Below are 21,914 nucleotides of genomic sequence, written 5' to 3' on the forward strand. Positions count from 1 at the left end.
CATGGACAAGTTGTCTCACGACTCTCATCAAAACAACAAAATCAATGGAATCCGAGATCGGTGATAGTATGAAGCAAAGAAAGAATTAAGGTTGAAAATTTATTGAAATAGCAATACAATTGTGGTGGGAAATAGTATAGTATAGTATAGTATGATCCTCCCATAGTGTTTTGTTACGCAGGATGGTGGAGGAACCACACATACACATCTTCTTAATAACCATTTTCAAAATTAAAATTAAAATCATTCATTCATTCATTCACATTCACACCATATACTGTGGTTTTCAAAGCATCATCACCATCATATTTACCCCATGACATCCCACTCCTACTCCTGAACGAGCCGCCGCCACCACCACCACCACCACCACTTCCTCCTCCTCCGGGAGAACCAGGGCCTCCAGAACTATAGCCCGCAAGAGGCGGTTGGATCTTCACCGGGTTCCACTCGTAACCTCCTCCGACCTTCCTACTTCTCCCTTCCTTCCATCGCTCAACAGGCTGCTGCCCCAAACGGCTCGGGGAATTGTGTGAACTATGAGCCATGAAATGGGAATGTTTCGACGAGGGACGACCATATCCGGTGTACAAATCTTGACCTGAGGGCGGGCTTCCCATCTCTTGGACATGTCCACTTTTTCTGAAATTGTAACGCATGTACCATCGTCAAGTAACAACTTATGAACGTCTCAACAACAAGTGAACAAGCACATGATGCCTACCTTTGTGAGGTTACATTCAAATTAGCGCTTGGCATACGAAATCTTCCAATCCCAATCCCAATCCCAATCCCAATCGATGGATTAGATGAACCCACATGCATGTTGCTCAACTCACTCGCAATGCTGCTGACATCTGAATCCCCATCATCTTGGAGGAGTAGTTCATCACTGAACCGACAAAAACCGTACCACGTTAAAGCTTCATGAGTTATCTAAGCTAAGACATATTTGGCATGTGTCCGACACCAATATACATGAAATAATAATAAAATGGGAAATAAAAATCTGTAACAAAAACAAGAACCAAGTGTTATGGTTAGGTGGTAACAGTGGATTTTTAAAACTACTCTCCAGAACCAAACCAGATTTTGTACCTTCTACTGGACTATATAGGATTTAAAATCAAAAGCATAAACTAATTGCCATGCAGATAAGAACGCACAGATAATTACCAATGCATATGTGAAAGTTTACCAACCTATAATTGGGATCCCAATCTCCAGGATCAGGCAATTCAGACTTATTCCGAGCCACGTCCGATGGTTGCGAAAATTGCATATTGGAACCAGGCAAATGAGCTCCTGGCATACTCTGAATGGTAGGGTAACCAGCAGAGCTTCCACTACCTACTTGATGCTGCTGCTTCCAGCTGCTGGCATTGCTACTTGGTGGTAGATGAGATGGGGAGCAACCATGTAAAGAGTTCCCATCTGCTTGTAGTCCGTAACTCGTGCCTTCAGTAGATTGACCTTGCCAGTGCGAAGATGAAGAACCATCATGACTGCCAGAGTAATCCCAAAATTTCCTTCTATTAAATTGACCGACTGTAGCCATTTTCCCCAAAGGCGATCCCTGACAACTACCCCTTGCAGGAGAAGTTGGCCCAAAATGTCCAGGAGAGCCCACTGAAACTTGACCATAGCTGCTCGGTGGAGTAAACTGCGATGGACTCGTGCCTAGGGGCAGTGGCGCAAAGTTCCCGGTTGATGGGCTCACACCAATCCCATTGCCATGTGATAATTGGAAAACCCTCTGCCGAGTATCTGGGCTACTTGCACGCATTGATATCCTTCCCTGAGGATGCATATTCATTCCAGATGGACCAACAGGTGAATAATAGGCAAGCATACCATTGTCTCCGTAACTACCGTAGCTGTTTCCGAACCCAATAGTTTCATTGTAGCTACCATGACTTCCAACGCTGCCATAACTGTTGGCATGGACATATGGTACCATTTGAAAATGTGGGGTGCTCTGCAGAACTCTGTTCCTACCTGCAATCTGAATAGAAGTAGATATGTACTTCAGATCAGAAAAACTTAGTAAATCTGGCAAAAATGATAACAAACAATTTGAAAGACCACCAAGGTAGTAAAGGGACAGCAGTCTCACATTGGGAGAGAGACCAGCTGCAAACCAATGCCCTCCACCTGGATGATGGTTGTCCACCTTTATGCTTTGTGAAACAAGCTGTGAAAGAGAGAGAGAAAAGAAATAAATAAAATTAAAGTTTTAAAAAAATTGTATGAAACCCTTCCTATTGGAGATCTCTCATGAATACACCGGGTATATGAAATCTCCATCAATGCGCCAAGGCTTGTTCCAATAAGAGAATAACGACCTCAATTCACCCATAAATACTTACACTCTCTAGAGTCATTTGAGCCATATACATTAGTTATCCAACAAATTGTCTGTTGTACGTAATACTACAACCTTCAATGCTCTGATACACTTGTTGTACCCAAATGCCACAACCAAAATGTTATGAAACCAATTGTTAATAGTGAAATGCCACAACTAAAAATGCTATGATACCCAATTGTTGTAGCGGAATGCCACAACCAAAAATGCTATGATACCCAATTATTGTAGCGGAAGCGGAAGCAAAATCAATCGCACTCACATACCCACAAACTAAAATTAAACAAAGAGACACAAAGATTTATGTGGTTCGGAAAGAAGAATTTCCCTACATCCATTGTCTTGCTCTAAAAAGAAACTTTTATGGCTAAAGTGTGTCCTTTGAGATATTCCAGGACTTTAAGCTTGCTATCGTCCCACAAAACTAATAATCCACCGAATTTTCCAATGGAATCAACATTTATTACGATAAAATATTAACAGGTCAATAACAGTCAATAACAGGAAAATGGTTTGAGATTTTGCAGTTTAAAAATGAACCTAAAAGCTTCATAATCATATTAATGTTTAACAAATCAACTTACCAAACGTGGGGTCTCCGGTGGAGGCGTGTATGGGCATGTGAAAGGCTCTCCTGTCACAAAAGGGTGTTTGGAGGCCTGCATGCACATATGGATTCAATATCCAAGTGTCTATTGCATTTTAGTTATAAAATGTACTATTCAGGTAAATTGAATACTGGGTAAACTCTACACGGGGGAAAAGTCAATACCTGGAAAGGCGACCACCTTTTTGCAGGATCGAACTCTACAAGGCCCTTTAGGAAATCAATTAAGGCCAATCGTACTTGACTCTCTGTTAATAAATTACATTGTAACTAACCCCTGTTAGAAGTTGCTAAGAAACAGACGTTTGGAGCTAAGGACACAGAAAGGCTTACCTTTCCTAATATCTTCCTCAGCTAAGTTCTTTCTGTAAGGGTAGTTAGTCACAATTGCCTCGAGGTTCATTCGATTGAAATACTCTTTTCCAATTGAAGGCTTTTTCATCTCTCTCTGAAAATAAAAAAGCAAGTCAATTGCACAAATGGACACAAGTGTTGGGGTTGAAAGCTGTGTACTTGTAAACAAGTAAGTAGGGACTCAGTATACACAAACAATGAACAAATTTAGAATAGGAATCAGAGCATCTAAATTACTAGGCATCATCAAGAAAAGATTGGTTAGACAGAAAAATGTCTAGCAAAAGCATCTCTGGTACTCAATATATTTTCTTGGCAATAGTTGATTTTATTGGAACAGCAGAACTAATAAAAGTACACTTACAGCTTCATATTCATCTGCTTTTAATGCTTGAAAACTGCTTCGACCACTTCCATAAATATCACCAATTTCATTATGGAAACCTCCAATAAATTTAAAGAATTTGCTAGTATGTTTTGCCTCCTTCAGAACATAATCCGGAGGCTGTCCCCTGTTGAATATAAAGTATGCATGACATGAAAAGACAAAATATATATATATATATACAATTTTTCTTATAAATAGATATAAAACTAGTTTACAGTTAAATCAAATAAAAAAACCACCCAAGGTGAAAAAAAAAAAAGATAGAATAAATTAGTTCAAAAAAATTCAGATCAAATAATGTGATCTTTTTCCTGTAATTTGAGGGTCAAATGAATAGTAGAAGAACAAAAAAAAATTGAACCTCAGATTCCACTGCAACACATCAGTACTGCGGTAAGTCAATGCTTTTCTTGAAACATATGAACTTCTAGTTGTATGAAGATTTGAAAACAAAATTCAGGGGAACTCCCAATTTATACCACTAAACTTTCATAAGTGCATCAATTTAGACTTTGTTTCCGCTGTTGTTGATACATCATTTTCATATGTGTGTAGACTTAAGTGCAAGATTAACAAAATATTAGAGGAAATGTTGGAACCAAATGAGTGGTAGCAACTTCATCAATATAGAGTTCCATCTCCCTTCTTCCTCTATTGTTCTCAAATTATTTGGAAAAAATGTGGGATAGGATTTAGGAAAAGAATAACGTTATTTAGGTAATCTTGAGTTGATATAAAATGAAATTAGGTGAAAATAGTTATGAATCACCAACAAATGGTCTAAAATGATTCCCTAATATAAGTGTAAGGTTTCAATGGATACAAATTATTACCGTAGGATTTAATTGATCAACTGGAAAGTTTAGGGGTAAAAAATGATATTTTTTTCAAAAGTTTAGAAACAAGGGAATTTCTATATAAAAGACCATAATTAACATTTTTCCTTCCTCAGGCAATGGTGTGAAGGTAAAGAAGTTCTAGAATGACAAGTGGGTTGACAATGCTCCTAATATTTTCTTAACTAGTACATGACCTTGATGGAAGCGTTGGTCTGTAAATCCGGGTGGAGGAAGGGTAGTGCTCAATTTAAAGAAGAGTTGCAGGAGCAGTCACTGCTCATGATTTTGGGGGTTGATAGACTGCCTCTCCTGACAAGGATATAAAACTTTGGCTTCTGAATGAGAAACAGATTTTTTTTTCCTCGCAAGTCCATATGTCAATGTTCAAACCATTTCCCCGACAGAAAGCAGTCATTTAGATGAAGTTTTGTAAGAGAATTTGTAAATGTAAATACATGGAAAAAACGAGGTTTTTCCATGGTCGCTGGTCTTGGGAGGCATTGGTATCGTTTTTCTGAATATATTTCTCCCAGATTAATATGGATTTTTGCAAGCCCTTTCAGCTTTTGTACATTCATTCTTTGGATGAATTTTTTTTCTTTTACAAAAAGATTATTTTTTTTAAAAAAAAACACTTACCCAAGAATGTCGATCATCCGCCTCAATAAATCAAACTCAGAAGCTCCTGGAAATAATGGCAGTCCAAGAAACAACTCAGCAACTATGCATCCAAAGGACCACATATCTATAGCTGTAGTGTATCTGAAAAAATGGTTAAGGGTAATGCTTGAAATCGTAAAAAACTAGGAGGAAATATATATACACATTATATTATATGTAATTTAAAGATTAAATAACAAATTTAATCTCTAAACTTCGATATTTTTAAAATTTACGAATGTATGAAACATAAAATTGAAAGTTAGACTTCCCTCCGATATCATTTACGTTTATATCTAATATATCAATTAAATTCTAAAAATTTTGAATTTGTCATGGACCTATTAAACACAGTCCTATTAGACACCTTTGAAAGTTGAAGGACCAAACTGACACAAACCTCATACCTCAAAGTTCAAGAACAAAAGAACAAACTTGTAATTCAACCTAATTTAAAAGCATCCATCATCAACACTCGGGGAGCGTTAGAATTATTTGATGGGTTAAGAAACCCACAAACCCAATAAAGCGCCTACATAACATTGCTCCATGATGAGAAGCAAAGAGATGGACACGGGAAAGGAAACATGACACAGATACAACTACACATTAAGTAGGAGACATGGACATTAGGGACACCTAATTTAACCGAGGACAGATAAATTTAATACTCCAAGACTTCAAGATGGATAAGAAATGTAACTTGCGCATAAAAGACAAAATATACTAAAGGCTTTATTAAAAGTTTGTGTTTGGTCCCATAGCTTCGATTCATCCTCAATAATCAAAGTAGGAGTTGATTTATTATTGTCAAACGAAGAGACCATCTTATCCAACCAATATAAATATCAAACAACAAGAAGATACTACATAAAGTTACTCACGGCTGTGGAGTTCATAAATCATTCAAATAAAAATAATAACAATGATGATGATGAACAAAAAATTTTAATTTAAAATATAAAATATTGTGTGTGAATGTTTGGGGCCAACTTGCGCTCACCTCAACTATTTTCCTTGGACAACTGTCAATCTCGAGAACTCATAGGTTATTAACACAAGTAAGTTGCAAGCATGACTTAAACTCATTCTCCCTAACTCGTTACCTATTTACACTCTATCGGGAGAAACATATACTGGCTCATATTGACCATTTGGTCAACTCGTAAAGTACTATTATTTGGAAACTACTTTACAACCTACACCAAATACTTTCTAGGTTTTAAAAAGTTTCCAAATAAAATTTAATTTTCTGTCATTGCAATGTTTTCAACCTCTTATTAGTTTTTCAACCAGATCTGGACACTCGGAATAGGTACACATCGTGTTCCTCATTCAAGGGGATACTAAACCAAATAAGTTACTAGATTTTAAAAAGGTTGTCGATAAGATATAATACATACATTAAATGTTTTCAATTTTTTAGTTTGGACACTTCGAAAATTGTATATGACACAATAACTCCCTTCAAAAGGATACTGATATCCGAGCAGGACTTCTGGAGACCTATAGTAGCGGCTCTGTGCAAGAGGAAGAAGAATAAGAAAACATAGATCATCTTTAGGATGCTGAGGATGAAATGGAGATCTGGAATTACCTGGATGTAAGAATAAACAGTGCGGGCTTCCATGCAAGCTGATCCGAAGTCAATTATTTTAATTTCTGCCGGCTTGGCACTGCTGTTTCCAATGGTGAAAAATAAACAAACACCCGCAGCCTTGTGTAAACAGTCAAAGAAAAAACAAATTAAGGGAAAAACAAAACTTTATCTCCACAACTTACCTCGTGCATAAAAGAATATTTTCTGGCTTTAAATCACAATGAATAATGCCAGCATCTTTCAATAGTGCAAGCCCGCATAAGATCTTCTCCAATATAAGCCAGACAAAAGGTAAGATGGTCATCAATGGAACACAAATGATGGTTCATTTGAAAATTCAAACCGTAAAAGAATTGTTATACCTGTTTGGATAACATTTGAACAATGCTCAATGACAACCCCCTAAAATGATTGATCTTGATAAGCTCATACCTAGAGTATGGGCGGAATTTGTAATCCAAGTATATATTTCAAATCACAATTTCTAGATAAAAAGAACAATAGGTAAGGACTTACAAATTTGTATCAAGCAGCTCGAAGCAAATGCACAGATGACGTTGATATACAAAGTAATCATAAATACGGACAATATGATGCTTGTCCTCAGGATCATACTTCTTATTTAACTGCAAGAAAAATCAATATAGCAAAAATATTAGGTCTCATACTATATTTTTCCTATACTTTCAAAAAACATGCAATACCAAAAAAAAAAACAAAGAATCTGCGACCGACTCAGAATTGAAGACAAATTTGGATGGGAAAAAGAAATCAGTTTAGCAAGTTACTAAAAAACATTTGTAGGTTATGTGCTTCTAAAGGCCTTTTATGGGGTGGGTATTTAGGAAGAAAGGAACAAAAAAATTTGGATGGCAAATCTACCGCTTCTACCTTCTTTTGTAATTGTGTATGGCTAACATCCTCGTTGTGACCTCTTAGTTACAATAAATTCTTTTGTACCTACGATTTATGTCCGTGCTTCAAGATCGGAAGGTTTTGCTTCATTAGTTATCTGAGAGGGGGCTTTCTCATCCCCGGCCTCTAAGCCATTTTTACCTTGTTTTTATTTATATACTTTCCACCATTTCAAATAAATAAGAATAAATAATAAACCATTTTTGTTTCAAAACATGAATTAAAAAATTTGGAAAATACAAGGTTATGATCTCCAAAGGTAGATATTCCCACTCAGTGTCCATAAATGCAAACCACAAGGATTTTCTATCTACCCCATCAGATAGCTCTGTTAAGCATCCTCTGTCTTGTCTAGAAACAGAAGAATCTAGACGAAGCCATTTAAAGAAAATAAGGTAAAGCAGACTTCATACCTACAGCATTCCAGAACCCCATAGTCTAGTCTACTGACCAAGTCATGATTTTGTTTCAATTTTCATATTGCTTTTCTTTTCTTCTGCTGAGGATTTACAAGGTATTGTTCCGTTTATGTCCCTCTCTCTATAGAGTTCCATTTATGCTTCATAAGTAATATCAATCTGTCATCAACAGACTAATATTATAGGAACATTTTTCTGGAGGATTCTAGTAGTAACTTATTGGACTTTCAAATTTAAAACTTCAAGAAATATATTTCTTCCAAAATTGAGCTTTTAGCTCACAAAAGAAAATAGCCAAGTTGGTTCACTAAATCCTCTAATGGCAACAACAAGAAACGGAAATAACCATTATCCAAATAGATATGAATGGAAACAAAGTTACCAATGTCAAAATAGATACTTCAACCAGTGCTTGCTGATAATATGCAGGTTGGTTTTTTATGATCTTCAAAGCTACGAAGCTGTTAGTTTCTGCAACCCAGCATTTAGCAACCTGCCCAAAGGTCCCATGACCAAGTAGATCTTTGACAACATATCTGAAATAACCCATTAGCCTAATCAAAAGCATGACCTATTGAATTGTATAGAGTATATGAATGAAAAACGATGTATATCTAAAATGGTAAAGGGCATATGCCTAAGGAAACTTGAGTTTTGGACCCTAGTCACAGGGGTAAAATGCAAGCACGGGTAAGACAAAAGTTACACTTTCAAGCATCTAAATGCTGCAAAAATATAATATCTATAGTAAAATTTTCAATAAAAGAAAATGAAATGGAAATAGAAATTTAAGCTTTCTGTGTCTTATGCAAAAAAGCAAAAAACAAGCTGAAACAACACTTTTCTGAAATGACAATTTCATGAAAAGTCTGGTCTAAGTTCTATGGTATTTCTAGTTTCCAAGATTTCATACCACACTTTTTTTATAAGAAATCAAGCTTTCATTGAAAAATATGAAAGAATATACAAAGGCATGTGTAAAAACAAAAAGGAGCCCATCACTCAATAAAAATGGACTCCAATTCAAAAAAATAAGGCCTAACTGATGATTATTTTTAAAAAAATCCAACACCAAAGCCCAAACAGAGGCATTAAACCTGGTAACTTCACAACTCCCTCACAAATCTCTCCTCTCAAAAGATTCTATGATTCCTTTCTAACCAAATCCCCCAAACCACAGCATAAAAGCAAGTTTGCCAAAGAAATTTTCCCTTCTCCCTAAAAGGAGGAAACAGCAAAATCTTCTCCATCATAGCCCCTCCAAAGGGAACAACCACCAGGGCCTCAAATCTGGTTAACTTTTCCATGTAAAACCTACTCGGAAAAGAACTTAATCTTCTTTGGAATAATAATCTTCTAGAGCTAGGAAAAAGGGGGGATAGGAGAGGACGAAGGAGCACACAAAAGGTGGAAAAGAGAGCTGAAAGAAGAAACAAAGCAATAAGGGACTTCTTTTCTTCCAATATTTGTCATTGTTGGTGTAACTTTTATTTGTTGTTTATATACCTTTTTTAGGTAACTTAACTCAGGAAGACGAAACAAAATATAACTTCTTGATGACCATAGTGTCTTTGAAGTCGATTTAGATTTAATATAAGTTCTAAAGTTCTAAAGTTCTAGTCAATATGCATGTTGATGTCACGAACTGAAGACCCCAAAAATTCATGATCAGATATGTGCAACTAAGAGGACAATAAAGATATCAAATGCTGATTTCAACTAAAGAATGATCAACACATTCCTGCAGATGCATAGTAGAAATGGTGTACTGGTTCAAAGAATGAGTGCAAAATAAGGATTGAAACTTTCATTCAGAAAACACACAGACCTCCGTTGTGTATCAGAATTGAGTAAAACAGAGTTCACCGTCAAAATAAGATCTGAGTTCACATTATCATAGCCATCATTGAGGACTCCAGTTGATGGACTCGTCAAAAATCTCTTCAGGTTTAACTCTTCTGAATATTTAAACTCGGGATTGCATTTTCTGTAGGTTTCAACGATGTTCTTGGTTAATCTAGCAACCAGCTGAACAATCAAAAGTTTTACGTCAGAAGAACAGATTGCTATTTCTCATTGAATCAGTATCAATCTTAAAATGACAAAATATAAATTATGTAGTCCTAGGATGGATGTCGTAGTAACATAACCCATATCAAATCAAGGTCCAATATTGATGTAGTTCAAGTTTGCTATAAATTTTATGAAGAAAGTTGTTTTCCAAAAGATCCAAGAGGCTGTTTTTTTCATATGATTAACCAAATTTTCAGGAAAAATGAAGAATGCAAGGACATAATAATAATAAGAAGAAGAATTAGAATAACAACACACAAAAAGGAGTCAAATTACAAAAGCCACTCCAATCCAATGACAAAGATCTGGAGGTTAATTACAAAAAGGGCTCGTCACCGGAACCCATAGAGAAACATAGAATCTAATGGACCACGTATCACTAAAAGAACTCTCTTGACCCCTAATAGGAAAGGTTTTTTTGGCAGTTTTGCATTTTTGCTATGTTCTAGGGCATCTAGCACGAGAGGAAAAGTAAAAATTTTCGTGGGGTGGAGCAATCTGAGGAGAAACTTTTGGATAAAACTAGGTTTAGTTCCTCTTTGTGGCCATTTTTTAATACGTTTTTTTTTATAATTATCAGCTTAGCCTAATTCTTTTGAATTGGAACCTCTTTCTATAATTGGAATGGGGGGTGTTCACGCCCTTGTATATCCTTTCATCTATCTCAGTAAAAGCATATTTCTTTAAAAAAAATAATAGGATGAGTAGCTTCTGAGGATTAATTCCTCTTAATCTAAGTGTGCTTCTTCTTCAATCTTGTAGCATCATAAAAGTTTGACCATGGAGTATTGGTGGATGTCTTTGATTCCAAAAGGCACTAAACTGATTCTAAGGTCTTATGTTCAGAGACACTCTCATAGTACTTTTTCTTCAATCTCGTAGCATCATAAAAGTTTGACCATAAAGTACGGGTAGATAACTTCCATTCCAAAAAAATTAAATTGATTCTAAGGTCATATGATCGGAGCCCTCTCATAAAAGTGCAAGATTACAGAAGAAACACATTGAAGAAACTTAAAGAGCTGTTGGGAGTGCTTTGTAAAGTGGTTTTCTGTTTTTGAAAAATAAAGATTTGGTGAGTGCATGTTTGGATGACTGTATCATAATTCTATCTTGTAATTTTTCAAGTTGAGAAAGTTCCATGTCGGGGGTTCATTGGGCACCGTGTGAATGTATTTTGGGAGGCTTGAGAGGGTTGAGGAATGGATATAGTGATGTTTTCAAGTTTGTAACTCTCCACATTATCAATGGAAAGTTTCGTTTCTTTTAAAGAAAATGTTCTAATGACCCTTCTTAGTTGTTCCTCTTGAATTTTCCAAGTCTATTTCTAGGGATCTTCTATTTTATAGAATTAATAAACTTGTTTATCCATTTAAAATCATCATGAGCAACAATTCCGAACTCCCAAAAAAATTTAAACTTATAAATAGTAAGTTCAAGTGCACAAAGATGTTTTTATAAGCCATCCAAATATTGTTATCGATAATAGTTTTAAAGACAAACAAATCTGTTTTTGACAACAATGGCCAGCACTATCCATTATCAATGGCCTTGGGTTGCTATCTCAAAATATTGTGCTGAAAGTGATGAATGGTACAAGTTTGTGATGGGCAAGCGGATAGAATCAGATTTGAGGAGTAACCTTGTTCTGGGGATAAATAAGCTTTGGTATGCTTAATTATAAACTTATTATCTTTCAAAATTAACTCCCCTAAAAAAAAGGAAAACAAAACTTCACATGATAAAATTGGTCTTGTAAAGTTACATTGATCACTCTCACTCTACTTTAGCTAATTCCACCTTGTACTCAACTTTAGTGAATTCCATCTCGTTTTAGTCCAAAGATCCTTCTTTTTGTTCATACTCTTGGTCTCTTCATTCTTGAAAATGACCTTCTAATCTTTTAAATGATTGGACAAAAGGCTTCTCCTCCTTTCTCAAAAGAGTCAGACATTCAAGATCCCGTCTTGGTCTATCCTTTCACGACAATGCCCCTCTTCTGATCTTTTAACTGGTTGAAAAATGACTTCTCCTTTCTTAAAGGAGTCATAAAACTCAATATCCCTTCTCCTTTCCTACTAACCCTTAAAATTTCATCAAGAAATTTCCTTCGAAGTCCCATGTCATTTGTCAAAAGAACGATCATCCTCACTTGTAGACACCAAGCAGAACCTCCATACTTCTTTTCATTCCATTTTTTAATAATGTAATAGTATCTACACTCCAACCATGCAAATTCAAGTTTTTTTCAGCCAACTCGTACGCTCGTCTTCTTTCGAACAACATCTTGCATGCTAATGCCTCCATGAGGTAGCTTATGACTTGGAGTTCAAGGGACAATGAAGTGAACCGATGGCCAATCCAATGCACCTGCTTTTGAAGCAATCTAATCTAAAAAGATGAAAATTTTCTCTTCTCCTACCTTTGGGACTCAAAGCCCCAACAAACCAAAGGGCTAAACTAATAGATACTTGTTTTATGGACTATAGCTGCTACACTCCATCATATGCCCTCCACTATCACATAAAAGACAAACTAGAAAGTAAAGAAACCCAAGTAGAAAGTAAAGAAATAAGTAAGGACTTTTTGTTCATCAAATCTATCAATCTTTAAAGACTCTTTGATCCTTTAACACTTGATTTTCTTTTACACAATATCTGTCCTTGTAAATTTGGTAAACATCACTACTAAGACCCTTGGTATTTCTAAAATTACCAAAAGAGGCACAATATAAATATAGACCAAATTTTCTTAGAATGACATATACTTGTACAACTACAAACGAGTGAATCAAATAGGCTACAGAAAGCATCCTACTACGACAACCGCAGCCAGTAGTTCTATAAGTTTCTAAAGGAATGCATCTTTCTTTACCGAGTGAGATGGACAAGTATTCCAGCACTAAAAATTTCAACAGGAATAGATAATCATAGATATGTCTAACAGTAGGTAAGACATGCGTGGAAAATTGAGGAAGTTGTTTAAAGGTGCACCTCCTGGATCTGAGAACTTCAACCGTGAACCACACCATAGGGAAAAGTCTCAATTCAGCAACAAAACACTAAAACTACCATAAAGTTAGGTATCAAACATGCAGACTGAAAGAACAATCATTTGCAACATCGATGTCCATCAAGCTATTAACAACTACATAATTTACCAACAAGTTAAGCAAAATGGAAAAGAACACAAAGAAAGAGAAGACAAGAACTTACAGGTATTCTGGCGGCAAAACGCGAATCTTGGGGTTTCGCAGCAGCAGCAGCAGCATCTTCCCGGTACAAGTAAGGACTAAAACCGAGTTGCCTAGGATGCCACAGCGGTCCTACAGACGCCGATGTCGAAGCAGCCAGTGGGTCGCATTCGGCGCTGGAGTGTGCAGGTAACCGACGGTCAGCTTCATCACTTATGCTAACTTCTTCCTTAGCCATAACCAAGGCAGGAAATCAAGCTCCAACCAAACAATTGATATCGCCCAAATCCTCCATTGGAGCTAATCCTCAAGCATAAAAAGCAAAACCAATAAGTAAACAAGAAAAACAGAAATTGACGGTGGGGTTCAGTAGTGGGTGGGTCGATTCTTGAATCCCCCCAATTGCATCTATGGTTTCAGCAGAGCCACTCCCAATTGAAGAAATCCGCCAACTGAATCCACTCCCATTCTGATTTTGTCTCTAATTCAATCTCCAGAAGCCGACAAACCCCTCCCAAGAATCCATGGCACACAAAAATCGATCAATCTGACATGGGCGTATCAGATTGACGATTATCTAAACATTGAAATGAATCCTCCAAAACTTCGATCAGACAAGAAGCAACAAAAATTGACCCAAATAATATAACTTCACACTATAAAAACACAATCACAAAACCACCAAGAAAGAAAATCCCACAATTCCGATCGATGGCGAAGGAGAAGTGAGAGAGATTAAGAGAAAAGATATGAAAAATTGGAAAGTGGAGAGAGAAAGTTAGAGGAAGAGAGAGAAAGAGGGGAGATGAATTTTTTGTGTATGGGACAATAATGAGTTTATGTTCATCCAATAGCGAACTTCAGCAAAAGTAAGGAAAACCCTTTTTTATTTTTTATTTTATTTTTATTTTTATTTTTTATAAAATAAATAAATAAATAAATTGTCATTTTTGTCACATATTTGTGAACATGCAGGACAGAATTTACGTTACGTGTAAACACTTTTCTTGCTTTTATTTATTTATTTATTTATTTATGCAAATTCCAACTTTAATGATTTTAAAAACTACTAAAAAATTTTAAAAATTATTAATTTTGATTTCTTTCGTCATCTACAACTTTATATCCCGAGCTTAAATTTATATAAATATAGTTTTGAACGTACTGTAGGTCTAAATTGTATAATGATGATTTTCATCTTACTTGTTTTAATATAAGTTTTACGGAGAATTTTAATACTTTATTAAATTGATTTATTCGAGAAAAAATCCTTCATTTCTTCTTTTAAATCTTCATTTTGAACATCTCACTCTTTCTCAAAATGAGAATCCCTTCGATCATAACTATTTTTACTTGTTCTTGAAAAGGATAAGTCAATCCAACGACACTTCTAAGAGAAGAATGTGTTCGGTTGAATATCTCTAAGTAATTCATGGGTTCACTACCTCGACGAAAAGAAGGAAGACCATAATTAAGAGATCCTTATTTTCGTTCGAAGATACAACCATGTAACATATGGGGTAGAATTACTTTAGCCCCGAGAGTAATCCAATCCCATACAAAATTCCTACAAACAAACAACCACTTGTATCATCATGGGGTTACACTCCCCTAACTCCAATGATTCTATAGAAATGTGTCATTATGAACTCAAAAATTATATACAAGTTATCAATGCACACAATAGTTTTGGCTGATTTTCTTCTCTAAGGCCAAAGGAATGCTCTGTACATGAACCGAGGAGGATGAAGAGGGCAACCAAGTATGAACATAATTGATCTTTCCTTAGCTTGAAAGCAAAGTTCAATGGCCACCAATGTCCTAATTAATGGATGGCAACATTGGATTCATTCCAATATCAGATCCTCCAAAATTACCTGGTTCTGCATGCTTCACTCTTCCAAAATAACGTATATGACGTAATAGCCTAGCCAAGAACGTATTTTGACATATCGTCGAGCTATCACAGACAAGTGCTACGTGCTTTCTTGCCCTCGTTATGGCCACATTCATCCGCCGACTGTCTCCCAAAAACCCAACAGCTCCAAGGTTGTTCGACCTTACCTGATAAAATAAGCACAAAACATCATATAATCTTGAATGCTCCATACAATATACCAATCAGACAAATATTCATTAGCTTAGCAGTAATAGCTAACAATTCACAGTTCTTTTCTCTAATTCGAGTTTCATTTGAGATCTATCATTTTTTCCAGCACTCACTGATAGTGCATCATTTAAATCAAGCAATGTCTTAAAAGTCTGGTAGCTCTATGCACAAAGGAGATAGAAGAAGCCAAGAGTCCTCACAAAATCTCACCCTATCGCCATTGGCAAACTTCCATAGCCTACATTTTGGAACTTCTTGACTTGATGCATAAGGGAAAGGAAGTTTTGAATGGAACATAATCTAATCGTGTTAACAGATAAGGCTCTTCACATGAGATCCAAGAAAGTGCTGTAAGGGATTTTTTTAGAATTTCTAAGTAAAGGAATCAGGAGGATGAAAAATGGGGAAACCATTAAGTGCTGTAAGGCAACTTAGTTAATTAATTGGAAGGTCACCTCAGGCTGTGCTGCACAGCCTTCCTATCAACCATTTTTTCTCTTTCTCAAGACCATGTTCAGACTACCAAAGCCATAGAGAAGTTGATGAGGGGCTTTGTTTGGAGTGGTGGAACCTATGAACCGGGCAGCAACTTGGTTAATTGGACAATGACCTCACTTCCTTTGGTTTATGGTGGGCTTGGCATGGGTTCCTTTCGTCAAATAAACATTTAGTTGTTAATGAAATGTCTTTGGAGATTCACTAAGAAAGAAAAGTCATGAGGAGAAAAGTGATTGTAATGATGTATGGTTGTGACTCAAACGGTTGGGTCATGGATGACTAAACAGATTAAAAGAAAAGCTGGAAGGTAGACATTGGTAAAAACAAAGAGTTGTTCTTCAGGCTTACGAAATTTATGGTGGGAAATGTAAATAAAACCCCTTTTGGGAAGATGTTTGGGTAGATTCAAGACCTTGACCTTTATAAGAGAAATTTCCAGATATTTACTCCCTTTCTACAAAGAAACGGGCAAATATAGTAGATTGTTTGGAGTTGGGGGATCCTTTTCCTTTAGATCGGCTTCTCTCCCTCACTAATCAGAATGGGGCTCCCAAAACTCACTGACTGACTTTAATTCGGAAGGCAATCATCAATGTGATCATGTGTATCTTACCATTGATATGATCACTGCATCCGCCTCTCGGCCTTGGAAGCTATCAATAGTTGCTACTTCAATACCAGCAGCTTCAGGAACTTCATCAAGCCTGTTCCTCAATAGCTGTACTTGAGCAACATAAGGAGACTGGACTGCAATTGCTCGTGGGCTGACACCTGTGACCGGAGAACAGATAATGTCAATAACTTTTTTTTATAAGACAGATAATGTCAATAATCTTCCTCCAAGATGGAAGTACAAAAAGTTCAAGCCGTAACACCATAAATGCCTACTAAAACAAGAAATAAAATACAATATCTAATGACCAAAATGCTTCCAAGAAGTAAGCGTTGATGGGTGAAGTTATGAAATCTCAGATGATGCACTCTTTTCCAACACCGATATACAATTTATGATAAATATAGGGGCCAAGTTGAAGTTATGCTTGCATGAACAACAAACTTCATGCAAGGATTGTGGACATTCAAATTTGGGAGGAGAACTACCTGTCAGTTAGTGTGGTGATTACAGATACTTTTATCATTACTATAACAGATCCTTGCTTGAGGGGCTTTCTATTCCGCTCTTAGGGATTTATGGTTCTCATCCTTATTTAGTAATTAATCCTGGTGACAAAATGAGGATCTTAGTGGTCTCTGTTCTATAGCCACGATGATTACAGAAGTTTTCAACTTTTTTTTCAATATTGTCGAACATACAGCTTCTAATCACAAATCTTACGAGTCCTAAACTCGAATACTCTAAAACATGACCTGATTTTGTTTAGATGAAGCAAATTTTATAGAGTTGAATATATAAATACTTGTCATTCAACAATATTTAGATTGCATACTGCTACACGTACATCTTTTATACTTGGTTATTTTCTATGTCAGATAAAGGAATCCTTTCACTTCCAATACCAAACAACAATCTTGCCAATTAAAATCATAGAGAATATCAAAAATAGTATATCTTCTGTGTTTTCTCTTGGCACCTAAACCAATCTATACAGCTTCCCCACTTCCATTTACCAAACCTCTATGTTTGCTATCATATGCTTCCCTAATATTCTTGTAGTATGAACTAAAGAATAATATTATTGATATTCACATATAAAGAACATTTACCTGAATAAATCAATGAGTAGACATGTTGCACGACAATATCTGCCTCGCCTTCATTGTATAATGAGCCTGTACCAGCTGGATCTAAGTGCTCTTCACAACCAACTGACAAACTGCCATATGGCATTCTAGTGTCAAGCAACAGCAAGGGGCACTGGGTTATCCATGTTGGCTGCATCAATACAAAGTAGAATAACAGTTGCTAAGTATCACACGGGACAAGGCTTTCAAAAGATGTAAAAGAACCTCGACCACAATGTTCGGCAAACTAAGTTTATTATACAACGAGATAAATGTATAGTTATTATTGACTCCATATAAAAGTACACAAGATAAATATCCAGGATTGAAATACGCAAAAATAAACACTAATTTTCTGAAGAAAGCAAATGGATGCAGCAAAGGCTAGATTCCTGCTCTTTTATGTGTGGAGGATTCCCATGTTACGAGGTCATCCGAATGGAAGAGGCTACTGTTTACAAATAATTAAATACATGCCATCTCAACTCAAGAGGTAGAATAGGGAAACGACGGAAGGAACAAAATAGCTGGGATTAAAGGAATACTAAACTGTTTAAGACCATCTCATAGTTCATTCTAATTACAATAGCACTCTGAGTTATGGGGGGAATTCTCCAACAACATCTTTGAAGCCATGGGTCTCAGTTTTGTTGATCAATTATGTAGAAGATACAGGCCCACCAATTGATGCAGATAAGCTAACCTGGTCTTCAAAATTATTTAAAAATAATAAGTTAAAAAAGTTACCCGTAGGAAATTCTCACAGACCGAATCTTTGTACTCATTTCTTGGAACTAAATTTATCGACAATGCAGTCAAAATAAACTCTGTAATGTACAAATCTCAAATTCATACGGGTTACTTGAAGGGAACTCAGAAGATCATTTACAGAAAAGCAGAATCATGTTCTTAGAAATATAACTAAATAACCTTCACCAACATGAATGTCAAGACTGGAATGCAAGAGCGCACTACAGTAATTTTGGAGTTGGTACCTTGACAAATAGAGAGTTAACTAGAAGATGAGAAGAGACTGTTGGTGAGGACTTCAACATTCCATCATACATTTCCTTTGAAGCCCAACTTGCTATAGCATTGTTCATCCGGTATTGTATTGTCAAAATTGTGGTTAGAGTCCCCTGATGCAAGGTTGAAGCCCACTCCAGCAATGATACTCCAAGACCACCTTCCAAGGCTTTTCTAGACAAAATCACAGGAGCCAGTTGGCATCGGTCACCTGCAAGAATACAGCGGCGTCCCTGCAATATTGGAATCCAGCAAGCTGGTTCAATTGCCTGACCTGCCTCATCTATAACAACTAGATCAAACTTCTCCAACTTCCGAATTAAAGGATCAGCCGCTCCAGTGTTGGTAGCAAGAACAACTTGGGCATTTGAGAGTACTTCCTTCACAGTTTCCTTCTCTTTCTTTTTTAATGACTTCCCAAGCTGCTTCAGAAGCTGGCGTATGCCAGCAGCCAATGAATCATCCTTTAAACAATGTCTCAAGTCTTTCCTTAGATCTGCCTTCTTCCTTTCAATATCTGTTCTAAAGTTTGCAAGTTTAGAGTTTACAATTTCAGCCAAAGACTTGGACGCAACACTTGAAGATAACCGTGCTGGATTTCCTACCCTAACGATGTTTATCCCAACGTTCGAGAGTTTTTCAACCATATTGTCTATAGCTGCATTAGTAGGTGCAGTTACAAGCACCCTTTCACCTTGCTGAACAGCTAGTGCAATAAGCTCCTTTAGCAGACCTGTTTTGCCAGTACCAGGTGGCCCTTGGATTATCAATATGGGCCGCTTTTTATTCAAACCACGTGAAATTGCACTTTTTTGTGAATCATCAAAATCTCCGTTTAGCACTATGCCATTCAGGTTGGTATCAGCTAAATCTATCAAGTTATTATCTTCCATCCACGTGATGTCTTCTTTATCACCAAATAATGTAGCCACTACAGCAATAGAAGGATTGTTCTTTTGCAAACCATTTCTCTGAAGCAACATCAAAGCTTCACAATTGCGCTGTAAATGAATTTATACTCAGTTCGGATATAACATTTTTCCTTTGACAAAATCTCATGGAAACAAAATTGAAGATAACAATGCAGGACAAGTATATTCGTTGATCGAGCAATAAACATTCACCAAGTACCTCATAAGTGACAGTATCAGCTAATCCTGGAATTCGATCAATACGCACGGACTTTCCAAAGAGCTTGGAAAAGGTCGGGTCACCGTGACGAGATTCTAGAGCTACAGTGATGCTGCATTCATCGTCCCCCAGATTGTTCACAAATCCTTGCATGCAAGAAGTTGCACCAGCACCCCTGCTATCGCAAACTCTCACACAAACCATATCTCCCGGCGAAAGGGTTGTAGGCGGTAATCTGTGGTTTCCTTCGACCCTGAATAATACCAAATGCATTCCCCCTAATCCTGAATGCCAATAAAAGTTGATCGATTAAGAACTTCTCTAGTATTTTGGAGAATAAATGATTGAAGTCGAGATGAGTTCAAAATCTGAAGAAAACAAAATACTAGAAACACCTTTATAAAATGAAATCATTAGATAGACCTGTAGACGTGCTAACTGGACTCAAATTGCATATGGTGTCACAGAGTTCTTGCTGTGCTTGGCCATGGCTGACTAAGAACTCAATAGGTTTGGAATTATCTGAACCCTCATCTGGTGTAGGAACAGCATTCAACTCCTCTTGTGTAAACTCCAATTCGGAATCTCTCTCAATGCGAAGTAATTCAGACATGCGATTTGCAAACTCGTCGATCCTGTTCTGTATACCCTTGGCCTTTTCCATGTCCATCCCTAAAACACCTTGCACAGCCTTTGGCTGGCTTATCTTACGTGCTATAGCTTTATGCTGAACTGCAAATGTACCATGTCAATTCCCACTCAAGCAACTTGTTTCTAATCGACCAAAACAAAGAAACATATATTTATTGGTCCATCAAGAACCACATGTAAGACATACAGATGCAAATTGTTCACATATTACTTGGGAGATGAATAAGGAACCTGAATTAGCGAGCTCCTTGAGGAGCTTCCATGATTGAGTTTCGCGCCAATCAAGAAACAGCGATTGGCGTTGGAGATCTTGAAGGACATCCCTGAGCTCCCTCTGGAAATGATCAAAGAGAGTCGGATAGTGAGTAGAAGCTTTCAAACAAACGGCTTCAAGTCCAAGAGGCATAGGCACCGCATTCAGATACGGTTGGGCTTGAATCACAAAAGTAAGCCCCGGTCCCATCAGCTGCCGGAGCTCAGATAAATCATCACCCTGAACCTCCGCAGAAGTGAAATCCGAAGCCATAACTCGCATGGCCTGCTCAATCCACCGGACCACACTCTTCCCCAGCTCTCTCCTCCCAAGAGGATCCCCGTTCTGATAGATACCTAGAACGCTAACCTTCCTATCATTGTTCTCCTTCTTCTTCCCTTCCTGTTTCTCCAGAGGAAGCTGCGTCGGTTGCGCCTTCGTCTCAGAGCCAACTGAACCACTGGTACTGACGCTAACTCGAGCACCAGAAAAGAGATTAGCAGTAGAAGAAGAAGAAGAACCCTCGAGAGTATTAGGTTTCCTCACAGTCTTCTTGCTTTTGACAAAACGAATCCTCCTCTGCGCACCACCGGGATGATTAGAGCCATTGATAGTCTGAACAAACTGGTGGAAAGCAACTGTTGCCGCTGTATGATTCTGGCGAAAGAGATGAATCGACATTGGCGCATTCATCGCAGAAGCACTCGAGAGCAAGAGAGAAAAACAGTCAAGAAGAAATGGAGAAACCGGTGCATTCCGCTGAAAAAGCTTCTACACAAGACAATGGCGGAAGGGAACAGGGGCTCTGCAAATTTGAGCCGCGAAGTGAATTAGAGGCGAGGAAGAGAAGAGCATTTCCACTATACATTCAACCAGAGAATTCCTGCGGGACATGGAAAGCAACAGAAGAGAGGTCGTTTTCATGGAAGAAAGAGCTTAGTTTGCCGATTTGGAGGAAGAAAAAATCTGAGGAAATCCGTAGCCCATCAATTCTATTGGTTGCTCTGTATTTCGTGGCCTTCATTTTTAGGTTTTGACTTTTAACTCTTTTCTCTCTTCACTCTTTTTTTTTTTTTTTTTTTTTAA

At 37.1% G+C, this 21,914-nt stretch overlaps 2 protein-coding genes across 3 annotated transcripts; both read right to left on the reverse strand.

The window, feature by feature from the left end:
- Nucleotides 1-69: 69 nt before the first annotated feature.
- LOC111468832 (dual specificity protein kinase YAK1 homolog) lies at nucleotides 70-14,243 on the reverse strand. 2 transcript variants are annotated; one of them, XM_023113949.1, is made up of 17 exons: nucleotides 13,439-14,243; nucleotides 9,979-10,178; nucleotides 8,533-8,686; nucleotides 7,333-7,442; nucleotides 7,179-7,248; nucleotides 6,999-7,081; nucleotides 6,814-6,892; nucleotides 6,696-6,736; nucleotides 5,196-5,318; nucleotides 3,694-3,841; nucleotides 3,309-3,423; nucleotides 3,141-3,223; nucleotides 2,953-3,027; nucleotides 2,117-2,194; nucleotides 1,203-2,005; nucleotides 725-892; nucleotides 70-642 (listed from the first exon to the last, which is right to left on the reverse strand). In XM_023113949.1, exons 1-17 carry the CDS (start codon nucleotides 13,652-13,654, stop codon nucleotides 252-254), a joined length of 2,937 nt encoding a protein of 978 aa, XP_022969717.1. In that variant the 5' UTR covers nucleotides 13,655-14,243; the 3' UTR covers nucleotides 70-251. The 2 variants fall into 2 exon arrangements, with proteins under 2 accessions (XP_022969717.1, XP_022969716.1); XM_023113948.1 differs by having other exon boundaries at nucleotides 6,814-6,895.
- A 740-nt stretch (nucleotides 14,244-14,983) lies between these two features.
- LOC111468833 (DNA-binding protein SMUBP-2-like) lies at nucleotides 14,984-21,822 on the reverse strand. The gene is made up of 7 exons (XM_023113950.1): nucleotides 20,807-21,822; nucleotides 20,348-20,656; nucleotides 19,925-20,208; nucleotides 18,763-19,794; nucleotides 17,750-17,918; nucleotides 16,638-16,795; nucleotides 14,984-15,480 (listed from the first exon to the last, which is right to left on the reverse strand). The coding sequence occupies exons 1-7, from the start codon at nucleotides 21,519-21,521 to the stop codon at nucleotides 15,238-15,240; spliced, it is 2,910 nt and encodes a 969-aa protein (XP_022969718.1). The 5' UTR covers nucleotides 21,522-21,822; the 3' UTR covers nucleotides 14,984-15,237.
- Between the last annotated feature and the right edge of the window lie 92 nt (nucleotides 21,823-21,914).

Source organism: Cucurbita maxima, unplaced genomic scaffold, assembly GCF_002738345.1.
Source record: "Cucurbita maxima cultivar Rimu unplaced genomic scaffold, Cmax_1.0 Cma_Scf00038, whole genome shotgun sequence".
Taxonomy (NCBI): Eukaryota; Viridiplantae; Streptophyta; class Magnoliopsida; order Cucurbitales; family Cucurbitaceae; genus Cucurbita; species Cucurbita maxima.

What these genes read in the sequence shown, in the direction of transcription:
- LOC111468832 (XM_023113948.1), bottom strand. Translation starts at nt 13,654, where the DNA reads ATGGCTAAGGAAGAAGTTAGCATAAGTGATGAAGCTGACCGTCGGTTA. An exon ending in AATTCTGATACACAACGGAG is followed by an intron (nt 8,687 to 9,978) that starts GTCTGTGTGTTT and finishes GGGTTATTTCAG; the next exon opens with ATATGTTGTCAAAGATCTAC. An exon ending in TGAGGAAGATATTAGGAAAG is followed by an intron (nt 3,224 to 3,308) that starts GTAAGCCTTTCT and finishes ATTTATTAACAG; the next exon opens with AGAGTCAAGTACGATTGGCC.
- LOC111468833 (XM_023113950.1), bottom strand. Translation starts at nt 21,521, where the DNA reads ATGAATGCGCCAATGTCGATTCATCTCTTTCGCCAGAATCATACAGCG. An exon ending in CAAGGAGCTCGCTAATTCAG is followed by an intron (nt 20,657 to 20,806) that starts GTTCCTTATTCA and finishes GTACATTTGCAG; the next exon opens with TTCAGCATAAAGCTATAGCA. An exon ending in ATGCAGTGATCATATCAATG is followed by an intron (nt 15,481 to 16,637) that starts GTAAGATACACA and finishes TTATTTTATCAG; the next exon opens with GTAAGGTCGAACAACCTTGG.